Source organism: Zonotrichia albicollis, chromosome 8 (assembly GCF_047830755.1).
Source record: "Zonotrichia albicollis isolate bZonAlb1 chromosome 8, bZonAlb1.hap1, whole genome shotgun sequence".
Classification (NCBI taxonomy): domain Eukaryota; kingdom Metazoa; phylum Chordata; class Aves; order Passeriformes; family Passerellidae; genus Zonotrichia; species Zonotrichia albicollis.
Genome location: NC_133826.1, coordinates 8,955,040 through 8,980,453, shown reverse-complemented (window position 1 = coordinate 8,980,453; position 25,414 = coordinate 8,955,040). Strand labels below are relative to the sequence as shown.

At 42.0% G+C, this 25,414-nt stretch overlaps 1 protein-coding gene across 5 annotated transcripts; it reads right to left on the bottom strand.

Moving 5' to 3' along the window:
- Window positions 1-1,260: 1,260 nt before the first annotated feature.
- MKNK1 (MAPK interacting serine/threonine kinase 1) lies at window positions 1,261-23,421 on the bottom strand. Of its 5 annotated transcripts, none has more exons than XM_074545853.1 (14): window positions 23,370-23,421; window positions 22,409-22,498; window positions 19,866-19,961; window positions 16,762-16,860; window positions 15,981-16,078; window positions 14,484-14,563; window positions 12,987-13,060; window positions 10,056-10,160; window positions 7,061-7,116; window positions 6,409-6,504; window positions 5,440-5,634; window positions 4,665-4,829; window positions 4,031-4,071; window positions 1,261-3,101 (listed from the first exon to the last, which is right to left on the bottom strand). In XM_074545853.1, exons 4-14 carry the CDS (start codon window positions 16,856-16,858, stop codon window positions 2,873-2,875), a joined length of 1,236 nt encoding a protein of 411 aa, XP_074401954.1. In that variant the 5' UTR covers window positions 16,859-16,860; window positions 19,866-19,961; window positions 22,409-22,498; window positions 23,370-23,421; the 3' UTR covers window positions 1,261-2,872. The 5 variants fall into 5 exon arrangements, with proteins under 5 accessions (XP_074401954.1, XP_026646309.1, XP_026646310.1 ...); XM_026790508.2 differs by having other exon boundaries at window positions 4,031-4,074; window positions 23,370-23,419; XM_026790509.2 differs by lacking the exons at window positions 22,409-22,498; window positions 23,370-23,421 and adding an exon at window positions 21,241-21,264 and having other exon boundaries at window positions 4,031-4,074.
- Window positions 23,422-25,414: the final 1,993 nt, after the last annotated feature.

Below are 25,414 nucleotides of genomic sequence, written 5' to 3'. Positions count from 1 at the left end.
AGAGCTGCTTGGTTGCCATTTGTTTGAAATTATTTCCCCATAAATCATGCTGATGGCTCTCCCCGCTTGCTCACCCACCTCCCAGAAAAACCTTGGGGATGGAAAGCAAAATTTTCTTGTGGGTTGCCTAATCAATATTAAAGATCAGCTTAGCTGCTCTGATGCTCTCTTGCTGATCAGAATATCTTTTTGATTTCTTGAAGGTCACCTTGTGCCTTCCCAACCCAGTTTCCCCACAAGAAGACACTTTTCCATCATTTTTCAGAAGCTGGGGAGCCCACACCAGCTGCCTGGTGTAGTTTATCACACATAAGTGGAAAAACATGGCACAGATTCAGCCCTTCCCAAAGGGAAGGCACAGGGATTCAGTGATGAAGCATTCAGGTTCCACAGGCTGCCAAACAAGAGATTCACAGGCAACACAAGCAGACCTAGCACTACCTCAAAAGCACAGATCAAAGTGCCTGATTTAGTGACCTTCCACCTAGAAGCAAGAACCTCTCCCTCACTGACATGAAAAAAGCACTGTGAAAACCTTCCAAATGAGGCCCTCTGGGGATAACTCACCTGAAGAAAGCTGAACTCTCAGTGAAAGGTAAAGATCAGAGGGAAAGAGGCACCTGTTGGATCATCAGCTGAATCTGACTCCTCATTTCAGGGCAAAGAAAGATCCAAGACCTGCCCTACTGAAACATCACTCCTGTACCCCTGCCAAAAGGTCTCCTGTGCTCTCTGCTACCTCTCTAGCCAAGAAGGGAAAGGGAAGGAGAAGATCATGTTAAAGCACACTTCAACTACAAGCACTGCCTTTAAAAAAAGCCAAGTACAAATAAAGGACCTGGCACCTGGTTTGGGACTCCTGCTCTGCTCAGATTTCACTCAGGGCATGAGCTGCACAGAGCACTGGGGAGTGCTGCATCCCACGCCTCCAGGAAAAAACAGCCTTCCCCACCCCAGAGCCACAGACCTCCAAAGAAACTAAAGAATGACTCTGCAAGAGGCACTCAGAACTAGACTACACATGAGAGCAGAACAATTGGCTTAAGTTAACACCTCTTCCCTGCTTGGGGCACTTTTCTCAGTTCCCAAAACGAAATCTGAGACCAAAGACTGATAAATAAAATAAATCAATAGAAGAGGGAGGTATGTCTAGTCCTCAGAGACTTCAACTGTCTTAAATCCAGCGTCACACAAAGAAGTAATTCTCTTTACTGTGTCAAAAATAAAGAGGGGAAAAAAAACCCACAAAGAACTGCCAAATGTGTTAAATACATTACTTAGGGCATTTTAATTTAAAAAAGCAAAATACATTTCATCATTCATCGGCTGGCACGACGTATAAAAACTTTTAAATAACAACTTTAATATTAGTCACAAAATACAGCATGTTTTATAAAAACAGCTATATGCACTGATATTACTGATAATGTAAAACCACTCTGAAGAGGCCATGCAAAGACATTCAGCTTTGACCTTCCAACTTCCATGTGCTTGTTGCATCTGCTACTTTATTCCTTCTCAGTCTGCTTGGGAGGGTTTTGTGCTGGCACTTGGGGGCCTCCTCCTCCCTCCCTGCACACAAAGCCCTGGAAAAAGGTTTAGAAAAGGGCTGACAACTTAAGGTGCATCATGGGCATCTCAGTGGCCCAATTTTCACAGCTTATGTTTCACAAAGTGCTCAACATCTGTGTCCTTCTCCATGGACCTCCCTTTGGTCACTTAAAATCTTCAGCTTTTCAGCTAAAACCCTTCCAAATTATTCTTGGCTCTGTTACACCACAGTATTGAAACTGAAAGTAAAAATCGAGACACCCAGCCTGAGATTTCTACAGGAGGCAGAATTCTGTGGCTGCAGCACCATTTTTGTACAGCTGTACTCTGCTTGTGGCATTTCTGAATTATTCATACACCAAAATTCACTGATGTCTGTCTGTTCACATTAGGAAGTCCAGGTAGGACACACAAAAGGTCATGGGAGAAATACAATTTTGCAGAAAGGAAGATTTAGCTGAGGATAGCATTAATATAATAAAACCCCACATTAGTATTAAAAAGCCTAACAGTAAACTGTTACATAAACAGTCTGTTACACTGCTGATATCAGATTTAAGAATGTAACTATTCCAAGGGGACACAATGGACATCAAACTCCAGAAAATTAAAAAAGAGATGGTATGGAGTACATTAGAGTTAAGGGCAAAGATATGTCAGATAAAAACCCCATCCCTTCCAGTTTTCACTCCACATGCTGACACACAAATTATCAACATAAAAAAACTGCAGAGCTCTCTCCATCTCTAGAAATATGAGCACATTTACAGTCCCTTCTCATTCCATATAAGCCCAATGAATGCAATGGAGACAGAGATCCAGCCAGTCATCACCTTCATTCCTGAGGCTACAAAAAGAGAGGAGGGCACTGTTGGTTGGGAACAGTCCCTACTGCTGGCAATAACAGCAGCACCTTCAAAAATGTGCCACCAAGGAGAGCAGCCATCAGCAGGGAGAGGCTTGATGCTCTGCCTGGCAAAGTGTGGGTTTTTCCTGATGTTTTCAAATTTGCATTTTAAACTGTGCTCTTCTAAGAAGAAAATGAGGAAAACTTAGTGATTTATCACCTCAGATAATAACACAGCAGCAAACTCATCTTCTGCAGTTTGAAAAAAAAAAAAAAAACAGTTGAATTATCTTAATGCACTAAATCTGACAGGCAAAAAACATTCCCATAAAAAGCTGTCCCCTTTAAGTTACAAGTCACATCACAAGAGCAAGCTCCTAATCAAAGTGTCGGAAGCAGAGCAGCTTCTATCAGCGCTAAAAATCCAAAAAAGAACACAGACTCATGCTGCCCCCGCCACAGCAGCACAGGGCTTCAGAAGGCTTTCTGGGGAACTGGCTGGAAGTCGCTGGTTTTGGTGGCGTGTGCCAGGGCCCTGCGCCGGGCCAGGCGGGACTTGGAGGGAGGGGACAGCTTCATGGAGCACACGGCGTGGGCGGCGCTCTCCTGCTCCGCGCTCAGCTCGCTCTCGTGCTGGGACAGCTGCCGGTTCAGGGCGATGGCCTCGGCTGCAAACAGCGTCAGGTCCTTTGTGCTGCTGTTCCTGGCCAGGGGAAGAAAAGGAGGAAGCAGTTTCAACACAGGCACTTCACCCACTTGCCCTCACAGCACAGTATCTATTTCCAGGCGTGTTTATTTCTTCTTGCAAATCATAGAGACAGCAGGCAAAATGACCAGGTAATATTTGCATTTATCCTCACTCAGAGGACCAGCAATGCATGACAAAAGCATTCTGGGATTTTGGAAACAGCCACAGTTCTACTCCTCCTTCTGCCAAGGACTTCTGATTATAAACCCAGGAAGCCACCTGAGATGTCATCCTTAATTTCTACGTGTTCTCAAAGGATGGGCAAATGGGGCCATTCTGCTGTCCTTCTCCAGAGAACTGCAGTCCCACTGTAACTGCACCTGTGGCTAAAGGAAATGCTTCTCTGATGGGAGAACCACCTGAAATCACCAGCAGCAGACAGAGATAGAAACAGATGTGTGACTCAGGCTCTCTGGCACACAGGTTCTCCCATCAAATCATCTGCAATGAGGCTTGCCCTGCTCACAGTAAATGGATATTGTGAGTGCCACCAACTACAAGGCAAGTCAGATCCAAGCCTGTGTTTATGGTGATTATTCAGCCATCAGAAAACAGTCTCTTTGGGTAACACATGCCTTTATGCCTTTTTCTGCCCCTCCTGGGCAGCAAGCTGACAAAACCATCATTATTTCCTGTCTAAGATGAACACTGCACTGCAGGAATTCCCTCTAATGCTTTTCTCACAAACAAGCAAGATTAGATCATAAAGAAAATTCAGAGCTTTAATATTTCTCATGTTCTTAACAAAATTAGTGTGGCACATTTATGAAGCTCCATTCTCAGCCAGGAATGTTACCTCCTAATTTGTCAACTCCTCTCTCCCACCCATTCTTTCAGGAATTATTCTTGGCCAAGTTTATAGATGTTTATAAAATAAACCCTACCTTTGAAGAACTTGAGGGGTGGGCAATCCCCTTTCAGGAGCCTGCTAGAAGAAGCATTGAAGAGAAGTTAGTTATATATTAGCAGCTGGGAACCAAGCTTTCTCAAGAGTTACAAAAAACAAGAGACTCCCCCAAATCTTTACAGATACTGCAAATAAACTAATTCACTGTGGGCAAAGCATATTTCATAATCTGCCTCCCCTCCCAAGAAGTTTTCACAGCTTGCAGGTATAAGACTACAGTTTTGGAAGCTCTCCAGAGGGTCTATTCCTTCTTTCCTGAACAGGGAACTGAAACATAAGAGGACACTGCTGTTCTTTTATAACCATATTTACCAGCATTCTGCATTACTGTATTAGCACAATCATTTGTGTACTGCAGTACTTGCTATTCACAAGAAAGCCATTTAAAATGCACAAAGCAATAATTAAACAAAACAAAGCAAACACTTAGAGGCTGACATATTCATCCAAATATTTACCATGCAGAAAAAAATAAAGCCACTGTGTATTATTTAATTAATCAAGATACAAGCACTGAAAGACACAAGGACTCAAATAAAATTTCAGACACAGGGAACAGCTTATTTGTCACTCTGGAAGAAGAAAAACTCTATATAAAGGGGGATACATACTCCTTGAAGCCATGAATGTTGCAAGACTTGGGCAGCACTAAGTCGTTCTTTGGCATCACAAACCAGAAGCTTTGAGATGAGATCTTTGGCCTCAGAGGAAATATGTGACCAGTCCTTGTCAGGAAATTCATATTTGCCCTCCTGAATGCTCTCAAAAAGTTTATTCTGGTAAAGGAAAAAATATTTAATTGAAATACACTGCAACAAGAAGGTTTCTCAGGTGAGACTTCCCACTCACTTTTAACCACCTGATGTGGAGGGCAACAAGTGAAACCATCCAGTGTCCTTATGCAGTCAATGGGGAGTGACAGGCAGCACCACAGTGGCTCAGTGCAGCCTAAGATGGACACAATACACTGTCTGCTGAAAAAACTTCCCCCCACCCCTAAGAAGGCAGCTAAAATACTCCATTTTTAGAAAACAAATGCAGGCCCTGCATAGCAACCCTCCCAGGGCTCAGCTTTTATCTGAGGAATTGCAGTGACTACCATAAACCAGACCAAGGATTACAGACCAAGGGAGGATCCCAGAGTGGGAAGAGGGTGAGGAGAAGCTCTGAGATCTCACAGCAGGAGGAAGGAGAGGCAGTTGCCCAACCCTACTTTAGAAACTGGTATCACTCAACTTCTCTACTGCCACCCTCACTTTGCAGTGACAGCTCATCCTCCCAGCCACCTGCCAGCATCAGGCACAGCTCTCCACTGCAGCAAGTTCTGCACCCAAAGCCCAGGGGAGAACTCTGCACTCCCCACACACCCAGGACATGCACACTCACCTGGCAAACCCTGCAGACTTCTCCTCTGTCCCAGCCACAGTCTGTGCCACAGTTGCCCACAAAAGGGGGGTAACCACTGAGCATGATGTACAGGATCACCCCCAGGCTCCACAGATCACACCTCTTGTCATAGAAGGTGGCCTCCTCCATGAAGACTTCCACCACTTCGGGTGCCATGTATTCTGCAGAGCCACACTAAGAAACCAAATTCCATCAAGTTTTCAAAGGGAGGGTCACATCAAAACAAGACTCAGGTTTATAATTTTCCACTCTTTACACCAAGTGGCTTGGTGGAAAAGCAGAAATTAGGCATCAGTGAATACTGAAGTTCCTATAGTTCTTAAGCAGCACCACAAGCTGTTCTACATTACTGTGAACCTTTAATCCAAGGTCAAAACATTAATTTACATCTTTCAGGTTTTTAAATCTTATCCATTAGTTATCAGACAAGTCTATCAGGGGAATAGATTTCTGTAAGACTTCTGCAACACTGTCACATTTTTCTTTCACAGTAAATGGCAAAAGCACAGGACTGTAGTTTTTCAAACCAATGTGTATTATAAAGCTACACACTGATTAGAGAGCTTGCATTCTCCATAGCTCATTGGCTTGGCTACAGAACCAAAACATGGGGAAATGAACACAAAACTAAGGTTCAAAGTCTGTCCATAAGCACACAAAAATGGGCACAAAAAGTTTCTCCATTTGACTGTGTAAGAGATAAGCAGGACCAATGTGTCATGTGCTGGCCAACTGGAGAATTAACACTGAGCTCCTGTGCTTTTGTGTATTTGTTCTGTAACTGGGAAAGCAAGACAGCATTTGCCACACATACACAGGCTTGAAATGAACTGGCCAGCACTGGGTGTAGTGGCAGTAAGCCCTTTGGAAGGTCTCCTCTGGAGATAAGAAAAACTGATTTGTTTATAGTAGAACAAAGACAGCACAAAGCCACAACAGGTCTCTCACCGGCGTTGTTAACTCAGGAGTAGTGATGGGAGTACATGCACTGTTGAGCTTCACCCCACTGCCAAGATCGAAGTCACATATTTTTACTGGTGATATCTAAAAAATATACGAGGTCAGGAAGACTGGGATTAATGCAAAATCTATGAATATGTACACATGTGAAGTAGAAAACCCCAGGACAGAGCACAAATCCCTAGAGAGACCCAGTCCCTCACAGCCACCTTCAGGCATGCACCTGCCCTGCCCCAGCCGCACCCTCACCACCTGCACCTGATCCTGCTACATTATTCTTTTATTTGGTAAGGCAAGGGCCAGTACACACCAGGGCACTTTGAAAACTGGTCATATAAAGTGACCAGCTGGCCTCTAAATGCTGCTTGTCGATCTGGGTACTGGCTCAGAACAGATGAGGCATGAGGGTGTCACTGCTGTCCCTCCATAAGGCCAGTTGGTTTTTTATCTCTTAGCCAGATGTTCACATTTTCACAGCTCAAAGAAGAATTTAGTCTCTTTCAAGCTTCAGTTCTGTTAAATTTAGTTGAAGTTCACTAATGGGTTCAAAAGTTTTCAAGAAGAGAAAAAACACACGAACTGTTTTTAGGAGCCAAGTTAAAAAAATTCAGTTAGGAGAGCTGAGAGACCAGAGCAGCACCTTTTCTGGAGATTCACACAGTATGTTTTCAGGCTTCAGGTCCCTGTGAGCAATACCTAAAAAGAGAGTACAAATGTTCATTAGAAAGGATACTCTGCTGTTTTATTTCTCATAGCTTCTCTTTTTTAGAAGGTGGCCTGGGAAATATTCTAGGTCTGAGCCTGCTACACACACCTGCCCCTCTTAAATATAATAATTTAACCATAAAGTGCAACTGTTAAATGTTACTGTTGCATCCTGCTATACCTTTATCATCCTTAACTGGACAGGAGAGTCTGTCAAGCAAGTAAGAATCTAACATCAGAACATTTTGTTAGCCCAAATTAATTGTGTTCCTTAAAACCAGCTTATTGAGATGACTGACCTGTAGGAAAGTTTAGTGCTTTACACAGTTTAATGAAATTATTTTGGTGCCTTTTACAGTGAAGCTGTTCTTTCCAGGTGGATCAATTGGCTTGCTGAACTCCTACCAGCACAGACAGTACTTGAGGCACTCTCCTCAGCAAAAAATCCCCCAGATGAAAATATCCCTTTCAGGTACATACTCACTGCTGAAGCAAATGAAAAATTAAAGTTTCAGTTAGAGATGCTGAAGAAAAGCTAAAGGAAAACAGCCAAAAGGCTTCTTCATTCGACTCCTATCAGAATAGGCAAACGTAACAGGGAAGCACAAAGTTATCTCTGCAATCCACGTGCAAGGTGGTTCTCTGTCAAAGTTCTTCAAATGCCTAAAAACACAATTTCTGGAAGTTCTTAACTTAATATGATCAAACTCAAGTGGAAGGTAGAAAATGAGAGGCAAAAAAAAATCAAATGAGCAGCTTGGCTGCAATTTAACTGCAGTCTAGTCTTGATTTAGAAACTTACACTCCAAGAACACCTTATATTACTTCAGAGTACAGGAAGGAAAATTCCACCAAACTCTAGGCAAGGGAGCTTTTAATGTCAATTCTTCAGCACACTCCACAAGATGTGGCTTAAAATATAACAGCAGAGCCCCAAACTAAAGGAATCAGTGTTCATACTGACACAGTGCACATGGCTTTGGCACAAATGATGACACAATAAACCCACTGAGGTGGCCTGAGCTGACATTTGCAACAAGGCTGACCAAACTCCCAGCAGTTGCCTTGGCTCACAATGGGAAAGCCAACAGTGTCTTTTTGTATTATTGTGTGAATTCAAATGTCTGATTATGTAACATTTGATTTTGCAGTCGCACGAAGCACTGAGAAAACAGACGCCTTTAAACACCTCTCCAGTAGATTATTAGCAATAAAGCACACACATCCCAAGTGGGTGTAAGGCAGGATTATCATCCAGCTGAGTTTTAAACTACTCCTGTCAAAAGAATTAGTTGTCCTCATTCAAATTTTTTTAAAAGCATTTAGCTATAGGACTTCGCCATTAAGCTGTGCAATAAAACTGCTTTAATTTCCTGTTTACTTTAGTGTTCTGTACCCTACTTACTAATTATTTTAATGTCACACGGAAGAACCATAAAGAGAACAATAAAATGAAAAGGGGATGTAGCTGATTCTGCAAGCTATATCCCTGCTGTCCCAGCTCACAGCAAACAACAAGAAAGCAGACTGCTGCTCTACAGCTATTTTAATCAATCACCCTCCTCTTGTTTGGGAAAAGGGGAATTAAAGCTAAAAGCTGAGATGGAACTACAGAAAGGTGTTAGCTCAGCTGATGTTAAACCTCTTGAGTGGGGTACCTGGACTTGCAGCTGTTAAGAAACCCACTATAGCCCTGCACATCAAAAACTATTTTTTCCACATATTCATGTCTAAATTCCCTGCTTCTTATATGTCCCATATCTCAAAATCTTCTAAACACAGGTATTCAAGAAACACATTCTCTGAAGGTTTAATGTTGAATTATCACATAAAAACCTCTTGATCCAAACTAAGTTTGGTTTCACTTTCAAATTCACTTTTTGCAACAGTCACAACATGTGACAAGATCCACATTTATCAGACTTACCCTTTTTACTCCAAGCATTGCTACAATTTTCTTTTTAATGGGTTCAACTTGTTGAGGTACCAGTGCTGTGATTCCAACTCAGCATATAAACAGTCCTGTGACTTGAAAGTATGGACTACAACTAAACATTTATTGATCCAGGGCCAGTACTAAGCAATTTAGGCAGCAAACCAAATCTGATGAGATCTACCGGGCTAATCAGAAGGGCAAAAAGGAAAGAAAAAATGTATCAAAATAAATAACCCACAAACAGTATCCAATTACATGCCATTCTATTCAGAGATAGTCACTGTAAGAGTAACTGAAGCTGCAAGGCCAGAAAATCACAACCTAGGAAAAACTTCAAAAGCATCCATCATATTCAGCCCAAAAATATACTCTGGGATGACTATAATGCGCAGAAATTTTTGAATTTAAACCAAAGTATTCCCAAGTCAAAAAGGCAGAAGAAATACACTAATGTAATAAAAATCTCTGTAAACATAACTGCTTACATGTAAGCAAATTCCAAAGGAATTGAGGACATCTTCAAATAAAGACTATGCTTCACTTGGATCTCTCAATTTAACACTGAAAGTCTAAATGTGGGGGGACAAAAGCTACTGAAAACCAACAGGTCTTGTGACCAGCAGAAATTCTGAGTAATTACAAAATAGAAACTCTGTTGACCTGAAGAGATGAGGAAATCAAACTTTTATTAGAACCCTTTTGAGTAACCTTTATATGGTGGCTTGTGTAACAGGAAAAATAGACTCAACCCTAATGTTAAGTCTCTCTGGGAGATGATTCAAGTTTTCTTCTTGGAAAGCCTGTACCATCCTAACACTCCCAATTACTGAAAATACTACAATATGAAAATAGAATCATAGAGGAAAACAGCTTAAGTCATCTGGCATTGCTGTAAATGGGAATAGCAGCAAAAGGTGGCTACTTAGAGATAAATGTGCTTATTAATCTGAGTGTACAGTATAAACTAGTAAAGATGGAGGCAGCCCTCTCTCACCTTTTGTATGAAGAAAGTCCAGAGCAGAGGCAATGTCTCTCACCACTTTGCTTGCTTCTCGTTCATTGAAGTGCTTCCTCTTTTGAATATGGGCCAGGATTGAACCTGTCAGGGTAACAGGTGAAAGGGAAAACCTCAGCATGAATGCTGAGCTAGTTCCAAGCATCATGAACCCACAATCTCATTTGCACACTTTATAGCAGCCTTTCACAGCAGGCAAATTCTGTGGAGCAAAGAGGGGAATGATTAAGAAGAAAGGGCACAACTGAGCAGCTTCACCACTAAGTGTGCTAGAACATAATTTTCAGACAGTGCAGCTTCTAGTTTAAGCACAGCATGAGAGGCAATCACTTTTTACTGCCCCAGGACAGGACTGGCCTGTTTTCCACACACTGGGACAGCAGAGATTTGCCAACAGTACCAGTAAAACTCAAACATCAGCTAAGGAGATCCATAAACACTTCAGCCTATCCCAGGTCATGGATGGTCATACTCAAATTCCCCTCATTTGCTAAAATGTCACCACTGAAACCCTGCACTGAAAGTCAAGGATACATGTTTTGTACCTCAACACCATCAAAGTAAAAAGAGATTTGACCTTTAAATCCACATCAAGTTCCCCACAGGCATCAAGGCAAGGCTTCTGCACTGACTTAAGGCAAAATTTACCCAGGGATATAAAATCTGACAGAAGACATCTAAATTAAAACATACTGAAGGGCTGGAAGCTTGCAGGCAGAGCCTCACTGGTATCCCTTTAACAAAGAATAAAGGGAGGTTTGATTCCTCATTTTCATAAAGTGATTTCAATCATTCATCTCAAAAGATTAAAAATGTCTTTAAAAAAACCTTGTAGTCCACAGAGATCCCAGTTCCCTAAGCAGCCTTATTATTGCCTTCTATTTTCTTATTCAGAGAGGTGTATCTGTAAAAGCAATCAGGCAAAGAAACTCAAGTAGTGACTGCCATTTGTTATTAGCCCCAGCACACTCAATCTTTTCTATCTCAGGTGATTTCACTTTTATGCTCTAGTTCTAAATGTGGAAGGAAATCCCCTACTGGGTAATTCCTATTCTAATACCATCAATGCTACTGGCACCCTTCACAGTGAGCATTCAGAGAGGGAAGAGAAAGGACATTCAAAAAGAAGAGAGACAGGCCCAGGTATGCACAGCCAAGCTGTGTCAGCTGGGTGGAGGAAAGCCACTTTGGACCAGGATGTCAGATTTCAAACACAGACATTTTCCCTTGCTAAAAACAACACCACCTGGTTTGCTACAGATTTCTTGAGTGCACAAAGTTCAAAGGGGGTTCCTGATGTAGTTGTTCTTTGCACCTTTAGAAAGCAGTGAATGTTCTTCAACGTTTCCAGCCCTGTGGAAAAGACCCCACACGTTGCAGGAAACAATACTGAGCTACCTGAAGTGCTCATTTCACTCAGCAGGTTTATCTGAAATTACCCCTCTGAATACAGCTGATGTGCAAACTCTCTCAGATAAGAATTATATCAATATCAATAAAAACCACACTTTACTGACTTTATATTCAGCCCACGTAGAGAATTTTCATGAAGAAAGAATAGCAGGGCACTAGTTGTTCCTGCCTCTCCAGTACTCAGAGAAAGCATCATACAGCACCGCTCAAAATGCATTTCAGAGGAGAAAAAAAGAGGAAAAAACTCTTAAATCATACAAGTTCAATCTGATCAGCTCAATTATAAAACGCTGTCAGACAATGATACTAAAGGGATTCTGCGTTATCACAGTGAACTGAAAACAGATAAAACAGGAGCAGAGCTCCTTCAGTTACCACAGCTACTGGAAGGCAAAGTTGAAAATGGAAAGCCCAAATTATGCTCCAACACTGTAAGAGCAGCCTCTGAGACTGGAGTTACTGAAGTAAGACTTGCATTGAAGATCAATGTTCCAATTCTTGCCAGCCTTGCTACTCACATCAGTATCTGTAGTGCATCAGATCTGACCCTAATTCTCATTCTTTGTCTTCAAACCACATACCTAACCCTTTAAATACTGATTTTTAAGAGATGTAATACTGATTTAAGAGAAAACTAACCTCAGCCCTAGCTGAGCCTGTAAAATCAGTAGCTAAGAGGGGAGTAGCATTATTATCCTCTCTGCAGCCATGCAGGCACACTGACAACCACAGACTCACAAAAAAGAGGGTTAACTAATGGAAGAATGTGGAGATAAAAAAAAGAAATTCAGATTCATCTCAAACAAGCCCCATTACAGCTAATTTGTCAGAGACATTTGTGCATTAAGAAAAAGTGTTATGGGAAAATACAATAAAAATATGCAGAATTTTGAGAAAAGTTAAACAGAAGCTTTTACTCAAGAAATGTACACATCCCTCCCTTTCAAAAATAGTTCTGCATCTGTGCAGAAAGCATTTTTATTTCTTGCACATACAATTTGCTCCAGGAAATCTTCTTGACCAGAGACAATAGATGATGTTCTCTGGGCAGCAGGATACTCCAGAAGTTCTCCTTTAAAGTGTTGGCCACACTAACTCCTGGTTTTGCACAGCCATGCAATTAGCAGGTACTGTAATTATACTCCATGCAGACAAATGTGAGAAAGCTGCAGCAAGCACTTCATGGGCTTTCTCATTGCCCAGGTGAGTGGGAAGTGCTGGAGCCCAGTGACCACTCAGGCTCACTTGATGGGCTCTCAAACACCCACAAGCACAACTGGCTCTCCATAACAGCAACCCCAGGCACAGGCAAGATGATTTTCATAACAGAGCTCCAGGGAATGAAGTCAATCCTACATCAAAGGGAAATTCTGCCAGAGTACACAGATGCTGCACTAAATTCTCAAGCATTTAAATTTCTTCAATTACTACTTTAAAACAGAGGCAAATAGGAGCCAAAATGATTCAATGAGCAAAGGCACAGTTTCTGCACAGTACCTCCTCGCAGCTTCTCAAAGACCAGGTAGTATCTTGTGTCATCTTCAAAAAATTCTATTAACTCCAAAATGTTCCTTTAAAAAAAGAAACAAAAAAGGGAATAAAAGAAACAAGCATGGAGTGTACACACAGCAATGAAGAGTTTCAGCCCAGGGTGGATAACTAGGAAGTGCCAGAAGTAACCAAAAATAAAAGTTCTAGTTAATCAAGTTGCTTTGGTTGCCTGTGGCATTAAAATCACATTTCCAACTCCCACTGAAATTTAAGCATGGGAAAGAGGCCAAACAGCACACTCAGACAAGATTGTGAGAGCTCTGCTACTGCTCAATTGACAGGAAGATAACTGGTTGTAGGTTGTATTTAATAATTTAAAACACTGCATTTGTGCTGAAGGCAGAAATAAAGAAAAAATAATTAAACTGGCATTCTTTCTCTCTGGAAATCACAAAGCAAAACATAGAGGGCTCAAAGGAGACAGGCATCTGTCAACAAGATATTAAATCCAGCTCCTTAGTTGCCATTTTTAGACCAACTCCTGTTTAGCTCATGCAAATTCTGTGCAGCACAAATATCCCATCTTGCTTTGAGAATGTCAAATGTGTAAGTCAGAATTTTTTACATTTAATGGTACATTCAACCCCTAAAATTCTGCATGTGGTCATGTGAGCTTGAGTTCTTCATCAGTTGGGCACTGGATGACCATTTACTCTTAACCTCACAAAAGAGGAAACTCATGCTCTGCTTCTCTACAGCACAACATAAGCCCATGAGTTTGGTAAACAAGTTGCTTTTGAAATTATTTCTGTATGTTATATTAGGCATTTGTTTGAAAAATTCAATATAAGCTGCACAATTGTAATATATATACCATCTGTTGTATATACATTCTAGATTAACAGAGACATCTAAAAGTAGCTTCAGAACTGCCTCAAACCCATCACAAAGTTCCCAGGGCCTGCACAGCTTTTCTTCCTCTTCAGCCATGAGCAGCAGCTTTGCAGTTGCCTCATTCCGTGGCCACATGAAGTCAGCACACATCCAAATGAGAACTGTGTTAGCTTTTTGCTGACCTAAGAGTTCCAGTGCAAAAGCAGGAAGGCTGACACAAGGAGGAGGGCAAACCACACATCAGGGAAAGGAATGGTGAGATTTCCTTTCCACAGCAGCTGGTATCATGTCAGTTTTTGCTGATGGTGAAATCACAGGGGAGAGTGTCAAAATGTTAATTTCTCATCTGGACAAAAGCCATGCATCACTGAAGCACAATCAAGCTACATTGACCTGGCTGCTAATTGAGTTGTCTAACTATTAATCTGTAAATATTTCCCCTAAATTTCACAGGTAAAGAAGGAGAAAGTCTTACTCTGAATAAGTCAAGTCTAAATTTCAAAGTGGTTTTAAGGAAACTGCTGCAAAGCTTCTAACTTTGTCACATATAAAAATTTGAAAACAAATAATCAAAACACTTTAAATAAACAAAGACAAGACCATACTTACTTGTTACCCTGGCACTGGTACAGAGTTTCTATCTCACGAAAAACCCGACTCCGACTATGCCCAGCATTCTTTTCAATGATCTGTGAAAAGGAGTTTTAAGAACTCATATTTGAAAAATTACTGCAGAAACTATGCATATAGCTCTGGAATTAGGTAACTGTTCCAAGGTTTGAATCTAGGGCATGCCCACTGGAGAACAACACTCCACCTTTGTTTGTTTGTTCAATTTCTCATCTGGCATTTGTTTACAGAGCAGTGTCAGCAGAGCTCTGGAAGGCATTCAGAGGACAAGAGAAATTAGGGCAGGAAGAGAAGAAAGGAACTAAATCCACACATTACATACCCAGTGACCAGTTACCACAAGCTTTTTCTTGCATAATTTTAACTTTGCAATGTGCAGAACAGGATATCCTCCTGAGTTCTACCAAGAATAGATTTGAGTCACATCAGACACTGAACAGTCAAAAAGAACAGATTTGTCATTAGAGGAATTTAAGCAACAAGCACCAAATTCATCACAAAATAAAAGTTCATAGTGTAAATTTTACAGAGACCCAATAATAGACCCTAAAGAAAACATACATTCAATCTCAGAGCCATCAGAAGTCACCTTCCTTCAGACCATCCTTAGGTTGAAAGAGGTCAGGAGGATGAGCCTGAATGATTGCTGCATAAACTGAAAGCTCATTACACTACCAAGACATCATCATCACCTGTATCCAGGACTGGTTTCTTATTTCTGCAGCCTGAGCTCTCTGGTGCAGAACAGGCAACCATCCACCAGCACTACACAGGTATCTGCATCTGGTCACATCAAATTCCTAATGCAGAGCTTTGTTTATTTCAACCTTTCAACTTCAACAATTTTACAAAGTACAGAAAAAACTGTAAAATCCAGCATCTATAGAATTACATTTTCAAAGGGGCTTAAAACTTTGTGCCTATTTTTGAATAGAATCAAGCATAAATCTTCCCTATTGCTATTGTTTGTAATTAAATGGGGGACTCAGGATAACAACAAATTTGTAAATGAGCCCAGCTTTTCAGTGATATTACAGAAAGAAGATTGGCCTCTATCAAAAATTAAAGACAGCTTTACCTGAACCACTGGCAGCACCTGATGCTCTCTGAACAGCACCCAAAATCTTGCACTATTTGGGAGGCCATGCTGTGTAATGACTCAGCCTCTTCTTTCATAAGAAGAGACAAAGGTAGACTACAACTAAAGCAGGGCATGAGAGGAAAGCTTGCCCTGAGATCCAGTCACAGTGATTTACTGGTTGTGATTTCTACCTGCAGCTGATAAACCAGTTCACTCTGGAGGCACAACACTTATGACAGGTTTTCTCAACAGTTATAAAACAAGCTCATTTCAAGCATCAAAAATTTCCTAGAAGGACTTGCTATTACCCAATCTATTGCAGGTTTTTCCTGAGATACTCAGAGGGAGTAGACATATCACAGACAGAAGTGATGCTGCTTTTACTCTCTACTTACTTTGACCGCATATTCTTTCCCAGTTTGGAGACTGACAGCACCCTGAACTTTAGCATATGCTCCCTCACCAAGCAGCTCAGCAGTCAGCTTGTACAAGTCTGCCAAAGAAATCCAGAAGAAAGGACACATCCATCAAAGTGAATTTTGAAAGTGAAAGTTATTTTAATGAATAACATCAAGACAAGCTCTTTATCTGCTAAGCTTCCCTCAAATTTATGTAGTATTAAAGCAGACATGCCAGTCTTAACTATGCTTTCTTTTTCACCTCCCTCTTTCAAGTTCAAGAAAAATTAGAAGTAAACTTTACTACAGCATCAAAATTGCTGAGATATAAAACAATTGTAATATCAACAAATGTGTAATCTCTAGGATCTCAGCCACTATACCTGTCTTCATGTAAAACTCAAACTTTTTTCAGGGGGAAGACAATTAATTCTTTGATCAGAACATGCTGCCATACACAATCTACTTGCAGAGATGGTGTTTTAAGTATAACAAACTTGAACATTTAAACCTGGAATTTGTTGCTGCTACCATTTTTATTTGAAATGTATCTTCCATTGCTGCTTGCCCACTAAGAAGTTTTATACCACTCAGTTTTCTCACTGAATTAGATTTTACTTACAAAATATCACAGCATTTGTGCACACATCTATTCAACCAAAACCTTTTGACATCAGCACTGTTCCTACCAAAAAATACAATGTCTAGCTAAGAAAACAGAAAAATATCAGAAGCAAAGCAGACTGTAACAGTTCAAAGCTTTTCAATTGTCACCAACCTTCAAACTTCCCAGGGACCTGATCTGTGGCTCTGGTTCTTTTCTTCTTTTTCCTTTTCCCACTGTCTGCTATGGGGACAGGCTGGCTGCTGACCATCTCTGTGTGGCAGAACATAGAGGTGACTTCAACAATCAATTATTTCAGGAGAAAATGCACATGCTCTTGTGTGTTTATGTTCTTATCCACCAAAAAGTTTCTCTGCTTTTCTTCATCACAGGCTGCCACCTCTTTTTCAAATATCAGAGGAAACCTAAAAAGGCAATTCGGGTGCCAATTAATAGTTTGGGGGGTTGATAAATAAATGTAAAAACAGGAGGGAACAGCAAAGTATCTGTACTGAATCCTTATCTCATAGCACAATAAGGCAAAGCACAGAAATAACCCAGAACAGAACACATGCCCTGATACCAGACAGCACCTGCAGCCCTCACAAGGGCACTCCTCTGAGCTATTCTGTTGTTTTACAAAGAGATTTTTTTCAAATCAGCTCAAGGAAATGAGCCTCCAAAAGAGCAGGAAGGTGTGGGGAAGTTTCAAACCACCCAGTGAAACAAAGCAACCACAGGAGTTAAAGTATCACAAGAGCAATCTAGGTCAGTTGATGCTGCCAAAAGGCCACAAAGAAAACCATTTCTCACAGAACCATAATGTACCTTTCTAAACACAGATCAGTGGGTAATTTATGCTCCAAACCAAAAAGTGTTAATGGCATTTATATTTTTTTCCTACATTACTAGCTGCAGATACTACAAGAGCTTAGTCAGGGGTAACAATTCACTGGTGCAAGATAATATGGCAAAAAAACCACCTGCATATTGTTTTTGAAGGCCTAAATAAAAACATGGCCATATTTGTACAGCTAACCTAGCTCCAAAAAGTTAAATGATTCCACACTGAGATTCTAGGCAGGAACACTTCACAGCAGTCACATCCAGCTAAGTTTGCCTCAACAGTTTAAAATCTCAGCTGAAAGTCTTCAATGCAGTAGCAAAGTGCACCTAAGACATTTTACAGCCATGAGGAATTCTGACTAAATTCACTTTTAATCATCTTGTACTACAGAAAAAGCTAAATCAATAGAAATAGTAGAATTATGAGAACACTGGCAGTGAAAGACAAGTGCCAAAAACTTCCGTCAGTTCTCTTTTAAAAGAGATTGTGATGAGCAGTTTTTCTGCCTTTCACTGTTTCTAAAGTACTCAAAACATGGGAGAAGCTCCAAGGCAGAAAACACTCCACAGCAATCTACCAATGCATTAAATACTTTTTCTTTGCTCCATTACATTTTTCTTGTTCTTATCTGTCAGTAACAGCTACTGTGAATGTCACTTAGAACCCACATGTCTGAAAATTCAGGATAAGTGTTATTATAAAAGTCCTTTCTTGTTAACAACTTTGTGAAACACTTAAACATATATCACTCAAAGGCTCAAAACAACAATAAATCCTCATTTTCAAGTCTTAGGCAGAATGTGTTCAGAAATCATCATGATGGATGTTCTATGTGACTTCTTAAACACAGTAATATACAGCAAGTTTTACCAGTTTCTGGAGAAACAGCTTCCTTTTAACTCAAACTGACACACATGCAGCTTCAAATTTTAACATAAAAAGAAGATGAGCCTTTGGCAGCAAATTCCAGCTCTCCTCTTTTCCATTCCAACCTGCATCAGGAGTTATTCAGAACTGAGAATAAAATGACACATCTGAAGCTGCTCAGAGATAGGTCTGCTCTGCTTGAAGGTGGTGCTTGATTTCCACAAGGTGTCAAACAAGTAACTTTAATGACCTGACCTTCCACAAGCCATAGCTAGGCAGATTATATTCCATTTCAAATATCACAGCTTCAGAGCTTGAAACTAAAAATCTACCTTTGACTAAAAATCATCAAAAACTCCAGAATGTGAATCCTGTCTCAGCTCAGCTGACAGCTTCACAACCAGCTCCTGCATTCTACCAGCTGCCTCTGATATTTACAGTCAGCTGTTTATTAACTCACTACATTATTTCAATTCCCTTTAGTCTGACTCTATTCCTAAATTACAGAGAATTACTTCCCTGAAAACAGGAAGTTCACTAGCTATGTATACAGAAACCAAATTGCTGAAAAGTTGACATTTTTAACCTATAGTCTTGACTAAATTTGCCATCACATTAAAGCATGAAGTGTTAGTTGTATTAGATTCTTATTACTGCTCTTGTCTGCTATTTCATATCTGACTTCTGTCAACACAGCTCATCCTTTAAAGGTATCACAGCTTCACTCCCATTACTCATTTGTTTTAATGAGCCAGTACTTAATTAACAGCTGGTACTACAAGAAAACACCTTTAGTCCAGCCAAACACTTTAGAGATTTTTCAAGCTTTCCAAGAAATGCTTTTTTTTCCTGCAACTGTACAACGAAAAGAGTTTCTGGAGACACTGAAGGACAGTGTGCCTCAAGCAACCAAGCAATGCTGAGGTGTTCTGCCTATTGCAGGAGTGCTCCTGGTGACAGGCACACTGTGGGCTCTGAGACAGCTCACCCTGCCAGACAGAGCTCAGGGACTGCATGGACTGCTCTGGAGGGAAATGGCCACAGACACATCAGGTCTAAGGTGGGCGTCTTCAAATTCTGATCTGTCCTTCTACAGTCACCTTAGGATTATTACTCACAGGCTAATATCACCAGGAAAATCCACAGAGAGATGAGAGCAAGTTTCTGTCTTAGCTGCAGTTTTGTTGAAGCCTGTGGATTTTATTACCATCATCATAACTCAGTGTTAAGGCAATATTTAACACACACACTATTCAGAGCCTGTGTGGGAAGGCAGTTACAGCCTTTCTCTTTTGTTGTAAAGGAAACTTGCAAACAAAGCAAGAGAAGAAAGGGAACAATTACCACAAGTTTCACTTCATTCAGACCTTAAGTAATCTTTCATCTTGCTTCCTGACACTCCATATATGAACATGCCAAAATCCACTACCCAGACCTAACTCCTCTCTCATTCTGATTTGCTTCCCAAAGGAAGGAAGAGAATATTTGGAAACAAGAACATTTGTGTAACAGGAAGCACTTGGGAACACATAAGAGATGCCTTTTTCTATTTAGAGGAAAATACCTTGTTTGTGTGTTTGAACTCAGTGGAAGAAAGCAGAGTCCAGGTACCACCACCTGCTCCAAGACTGGGTCCTGCTTGAGCCAAGTTGTTCTGGAGCTGAAAAGAAACACCATCACATTACCATTCAGAAATCATGAAAATGTTTTTCCATACATTTAGGTAGAGCCCAGAGCCTAAAGACACTGCAAAGACCTGTTTTGCTGGGCTTCATGTGAACACACAGCAAAAGCACACCCCTACAGTTTCACTGGAACAAAATGAAAACAGACTTCAGTCCAGTTTTCCTCCCAGCTCAGTGTCTCACACTGTTCCTGGACCCTTCCTCCTCCATCAACACTGATTCCTACAGATGTGGCTCAGAATGAAACTGGACACACTCAGCAAGTGCTGATTCTGCAAAAACCATCCAGTTGCAGGAAGCTCAGAACAACCCAAGCTGCCTTTAAAAAGCAGCTACACAGTGATTAATTGTGTTTGTAACATTACACATCAAGAGATACAATTTGAAGAGAAAGAATGTTCAATGATGTATGACAATCCTGTGTCAAATCAGATTATTTTGTACTTGTTCTGTATTAAGTACATTAATTTCAAATTGTAAGAAGTGAATACTCTTACATGATTTTTGCACTAGTTTTCCACAATTCATTCTTAGCTGTCAGAGTTACCTTCTCATTCCACCTACAGCACAACTTTTAATTTCATTTAGTCTGAGTTACCCATGAAGGGACAGGAATTTAAAAACATTCCATCATCTTCTCAATAATATACAAGAGCATTAACATTTCCAAATGAACACCTGAAAGTTCACAGGAAACCCAAGCAATCCAATTTCATCAAAGAGCAAGTCTGGCAAAAATTATTGATCCAGCCTTATCACAGCATTGCTGTAACAAGCCACAGTGTCACAGCTGACACCACCTGCCTGAAACCCTTCATGCTGGGGAAAAGGTTACAGCAACCTTTCCCTTTATGTCCCTGCTTCCCCCTGCCATTCCCTCTGTCACACTTCCAGGAGATCAGTGTCACATCATCTCCTGCTTGAGCAATTTGCAGAGTAACTCTGGTACTTTCAGCTGACACTTCCCTTGCAAACTAAGAAGGGTTTTCTGAGGTTTTCCAGTCAAACCCTCCAGCAATGGGTGGATCTCACTTTCCAGGATAGCACATCAAGTTATTTCAGATAGATTCCTCCCTTCCCATTTTCTTACTTCACCAGGATTACTGCTGGGGAAGCAGGGAGAGCCTTGATGGAGAGGAGAGCACACAGCTCGGGAACAGCACATTTTGACACACATGCTGCAGACATGCTGCAATCAGCCTGTGTTTCCCCAGGCACACATGCATTTCTCTAAGAGCAGCAGTTGTCACTCACAATGGCAGCAAAAGAACTGTTATCATCCCCACTGGAAAGACAAAGGCAAACAGGAGAAGTGTCCTGATCCAGCTAAGACAAAACAAGTAAGGAGAACAACTTAGACTGAGCATGGCTTAAAAACACTGTAATCTTTTAAATTTCTGGTTCAAGGACAATGTGTCTCCAAGGCAGCCACACGGATGGGAGGATATAACAGGGTGTATTTCACAGGGCTAACAAATAACTGAATGGTGAGCTCTGCTGGGAACAACATGGCTCACATGCTGGTTATTGCACTAAAGAACATCCTCTGCCCCTCCACAGCCAGCAGAACAAGCAAACAGAATATTTACTGCTCCTGACCACTGGCAGGTAGCTCATGTTTAACACCTGCCATCACAGGGCAGTAAGAACTTAGCAGCAAAGTTATTTTAAACTCCATCACACACATTCTAAATGAGAAAACTCCTAGCAATAGTGTGTTGACTCAACTACTTAAAGGCTCTCCAAGCCCTATAGCACTTTTAAATTAAGGAGATATCCAATGTAAGTAGGTTCTGAGGGCCCTTTACTAAACAGCAAGCTGTTTATTCTCTTCTACATCTGATGGCATGAACAACTCTCAGAAGATTGTCTCTGCATCACCAAGTAGCTCCTCTAATCCTCCTCAGCTCCCTTGTGAGTGTAAACCAAAGAGAAAAACTTCTTAGAAGAAAACTTTTCTTTTCATACAGATACAAGATAAACATTTCCTGCTCGTGCTCCACACCCACAAATGATCAATCAGATAATCACATTTGTCACTGGAAAAAAAAGCTACACAACATTCACCTACATCAGCAAGCAGCCTTGTTTGGAGAAGCTAATCTAACTTAATGCTTTTCTAAACCTTGAAGCAAGATTGATTTCTCTTTATCTTCCCCTTTCTGTGCTTTCAACTCTAAAATTAAGTCATTAAACTCCACTGCATTGTTACATTTGATGTCACATAAGATTTGTACCAGTGTTCTAACATTTGTTACCAGGAAGGTACTAGGAGAGAGGACATTCCTCACAGCAGTAAATACTTTTTTTGAAAGCATTACAGAGTACTGGTACCATGAAATAGTGTCATAGAAGCATTTTGGTGGAAAAAGACCTTTAAAGAGCCAAGAAAGTTTCAAATGCACAAGGCACCCCACTTTACCTGGAGGGCTGCCAATACAAAACACCTTTAGAACTGAAGAGATGGAGGTTCAGCTCCACAGGAGTGTTTTGTCTTGCTTCCATCCAGCACCTGGGAGGCATGAAGAGGAGCTCTGTTTAGGTTAAAAAAAAAAAAAGCAAACAATGGTTCTTTAAAGTTATCAGAATATACACCAACCTTCCCAAGCCCAATTGTGAGTCATAACATTGGATGACAGAGAGTTGTAGAAGAGGTCAGCTTGTAAATGGCAAAAAAAAAAAAAAAAAAAAAAGCAGTGGCTTATTTCCCAACAGATCTGACACTTCACAGACAAGTGCCAGGGGTGTCAGGGAATGGGCTGATTTTTGGCTATCACAAGTCCTGCTTATGCCAGCAGCCGAGCTGTCACCCAGGGCTGTCCCGCTGCCTCTCTCGCCTCAGAAGGTCACCCTGCCCGAGCTAATGCCACTAAGTACACATCAGGCAGATTTTCAGTGCTCCTGGGGGCTCACAGCTCTCGTTTTATGCCAGAGGAAAAACACAGGAACGAAAAGATTTTTCATGATCACACCTAGAAGTTGCTCCGTTCGCCTCTGCCTGTTTTCCCACTCCAGCAATGTCAACAGAAAGCAGCTGCAGTAGGAGCGTACACACTTACCACTCTTTATTGAAAAACGCACTAGGTATGAAACACAGCACTTTAAACCTTCGGGGAACAGATTCCCAGCTCCAGACACGAGGAAACTCCCGCATTCCTCGGGGAGAGCCCCCAGACCCAGAGCTGCCGGCCGGAGGGCTGAGCCACCTTCCAGCCGGGGGCTGCCGGCGCTCCCGCTGTCCGAGCGCTCAGCCCGCCACAGTCCGGACGAGCCGCAGGAGCTCCCCGCAGGGACGGACCGAGCCCCTGGGGACTGCCCTCCCTGGCCTCCCCTCAGCCGGCCGGGCCGGGAAGCGCCGTGACCGCAGCCCCCCCTGCCCTCACCTCCATGGCGGCCGCGGGTCCCTCCTCGGCGGGGCGGCACCGCCCGCCCCCGCCCTGAGCCCGAGGAGCGGCGGGAGCGCGCCTGCGCGCGGCACCGCCCCCTCCGCGCCCCCTCACGGCGGCTCCTCTGAGGGGACGGGACGGGGAACAGCAATGGGGCAAATCAATGGGGCAAATCAATGGAGTATAGCGGGGTCCTGCTCCCCAGGCTGGGCTGGCTGCTTGCCATGTTCTCCTTCCCCCATGAGCGATATCACAGCATCACCTCGGCTGGAGAACCGAAGATCGCCGAGTCCGGTCGATGAGCGAGCACCGCTGTGTCAAGGTAGTGCCGCGTCCCGTCTTTCCTTAAACGCCTCACCGTCTTTCTTTAAACACCTTCAGGCAGGACAGACTAAGAACGGAAAGGAAGAGTAAAGTGACAACAGCCAAGAGCTTGGATAAAGTTAGGAGGCACAGGATGGAAACCCCGCTGTTGGACAAAGAGTCCGAAGGAGTTCGAGAAGCTGGTGCTGGAAACCACCTCAGCAGCAGCGCTGTGTCCCGCCCTCACTTGCTCCCATCCCCTTTGGGATAATCAAAGTCTCAAAGTCCTTCTGCATTTTTTCTGCTCTTCCTTAAATAATTTAGATGCAGCCTATTTTCCTCCAGCTAATTCCTTACCTCTCCACAACGGATTAGCAGTGAAACATATGTTCCATTTGTGTCCAATACACTACAGAAGAGAGGCGGTATTGTAAGAGCAATGGAGGAAAGATGAACATGCCACTCAAACACGCCACTCAAACACTTTAAAAATATTTTTAACAACTACTATTGAATTAAGCTTTAAATCTGTCAGTTTTATCCCTTTCTAGGTTGTTATTATTGCCAGAAAATAGGTTTGATTGGAAAAACAATCAGGTTTTCTTCTCAGCAGAGACATGAGGCACCTGCTTTGTATAATAGCTCCAAGAGAAAAAATAAAAGCAGGAACCTTACTTTGGAGTTTATAGATGAGTCCAATCTTTCAGTACTACAAAGAGAAATTCTGATTTACTTCACAGGAAGTAAAAAGCACAAAATGTAAAAGTTTAAAAGGCTCAGGAAGAGAGAGCTGTCAGTGCTATTTCCCACTGTAAGGCAGATCCAAGGCAAGTTCTGCCATGTGTTACCTCCTCTTGCTGCCTTCTCTGCCAAGGGACCAGGAAGATGCAGCACAGTTTGAGAGAGCTGCCAGTTCCTGCCCTGTAAGGGCGCAGCTCAGAAGCAGAGCAGTGCCTGAGACAGCCACAGCCCACAGGTCACAGGATGGCATGGGGTCAGTGCCATCAGTGGTTCCTCTGTGGGATCCTCTCCCAGGATGAACCATGCTTTGTTCTTGCCACCAAGCTGGCAGTATAAACAGCAGAAGCATTGAAGCCTGTTTTCTGAGGGATGCACTCGTGCAAGTTGGTGCAGTATTTGATGTCTAAGAATGTGCCAGCCCAGGAATATTAGTGCACAGCAAAGCCAGCCCCAGCAGCTGTTCCCCACAGGAATCTCTGGTTGCCCATCCAGATGAGGATGCTCCTGTTTCTCTCTCTCCCCTCAGGGAAGGGATTAGTATTCTTTGCTCTCCACTAGCTGCCCACCTATTTCCACAACACCACAAAACCTTTTATCCTTGAACAGGTCAGGATCAAGTCTGTACAACTCCTCATGTTAATCCCCACGTGAACAGAAGTAAAGGGTAGACTGTGGTAAGACTGTGGAAATAGCTCAAATCCAAGCAACCACACTCAGACTCTCAACATCTAGAACTGTATCAATTCAGGGGAAGTAACGCCAAACTTGTGTAGAGTATTTTCAAATTTAATAAAATGTAGTTTTCAATTCCCATTCATTGCATCTCGTTCCACCTTTCTCTGCTGGGTTAAAGGGCTCTTACACAAAACAGCATCTTCTTACTGTGGGAGCAGATGTCTGTTCTCAAAGCAAGGTGTATGTATATACTTGAGTTTTTGTTTTTCTGTCCCTTTTGTTCTTTGAAAGATAACCCAGCTGCACAACACACTTAACCAGAG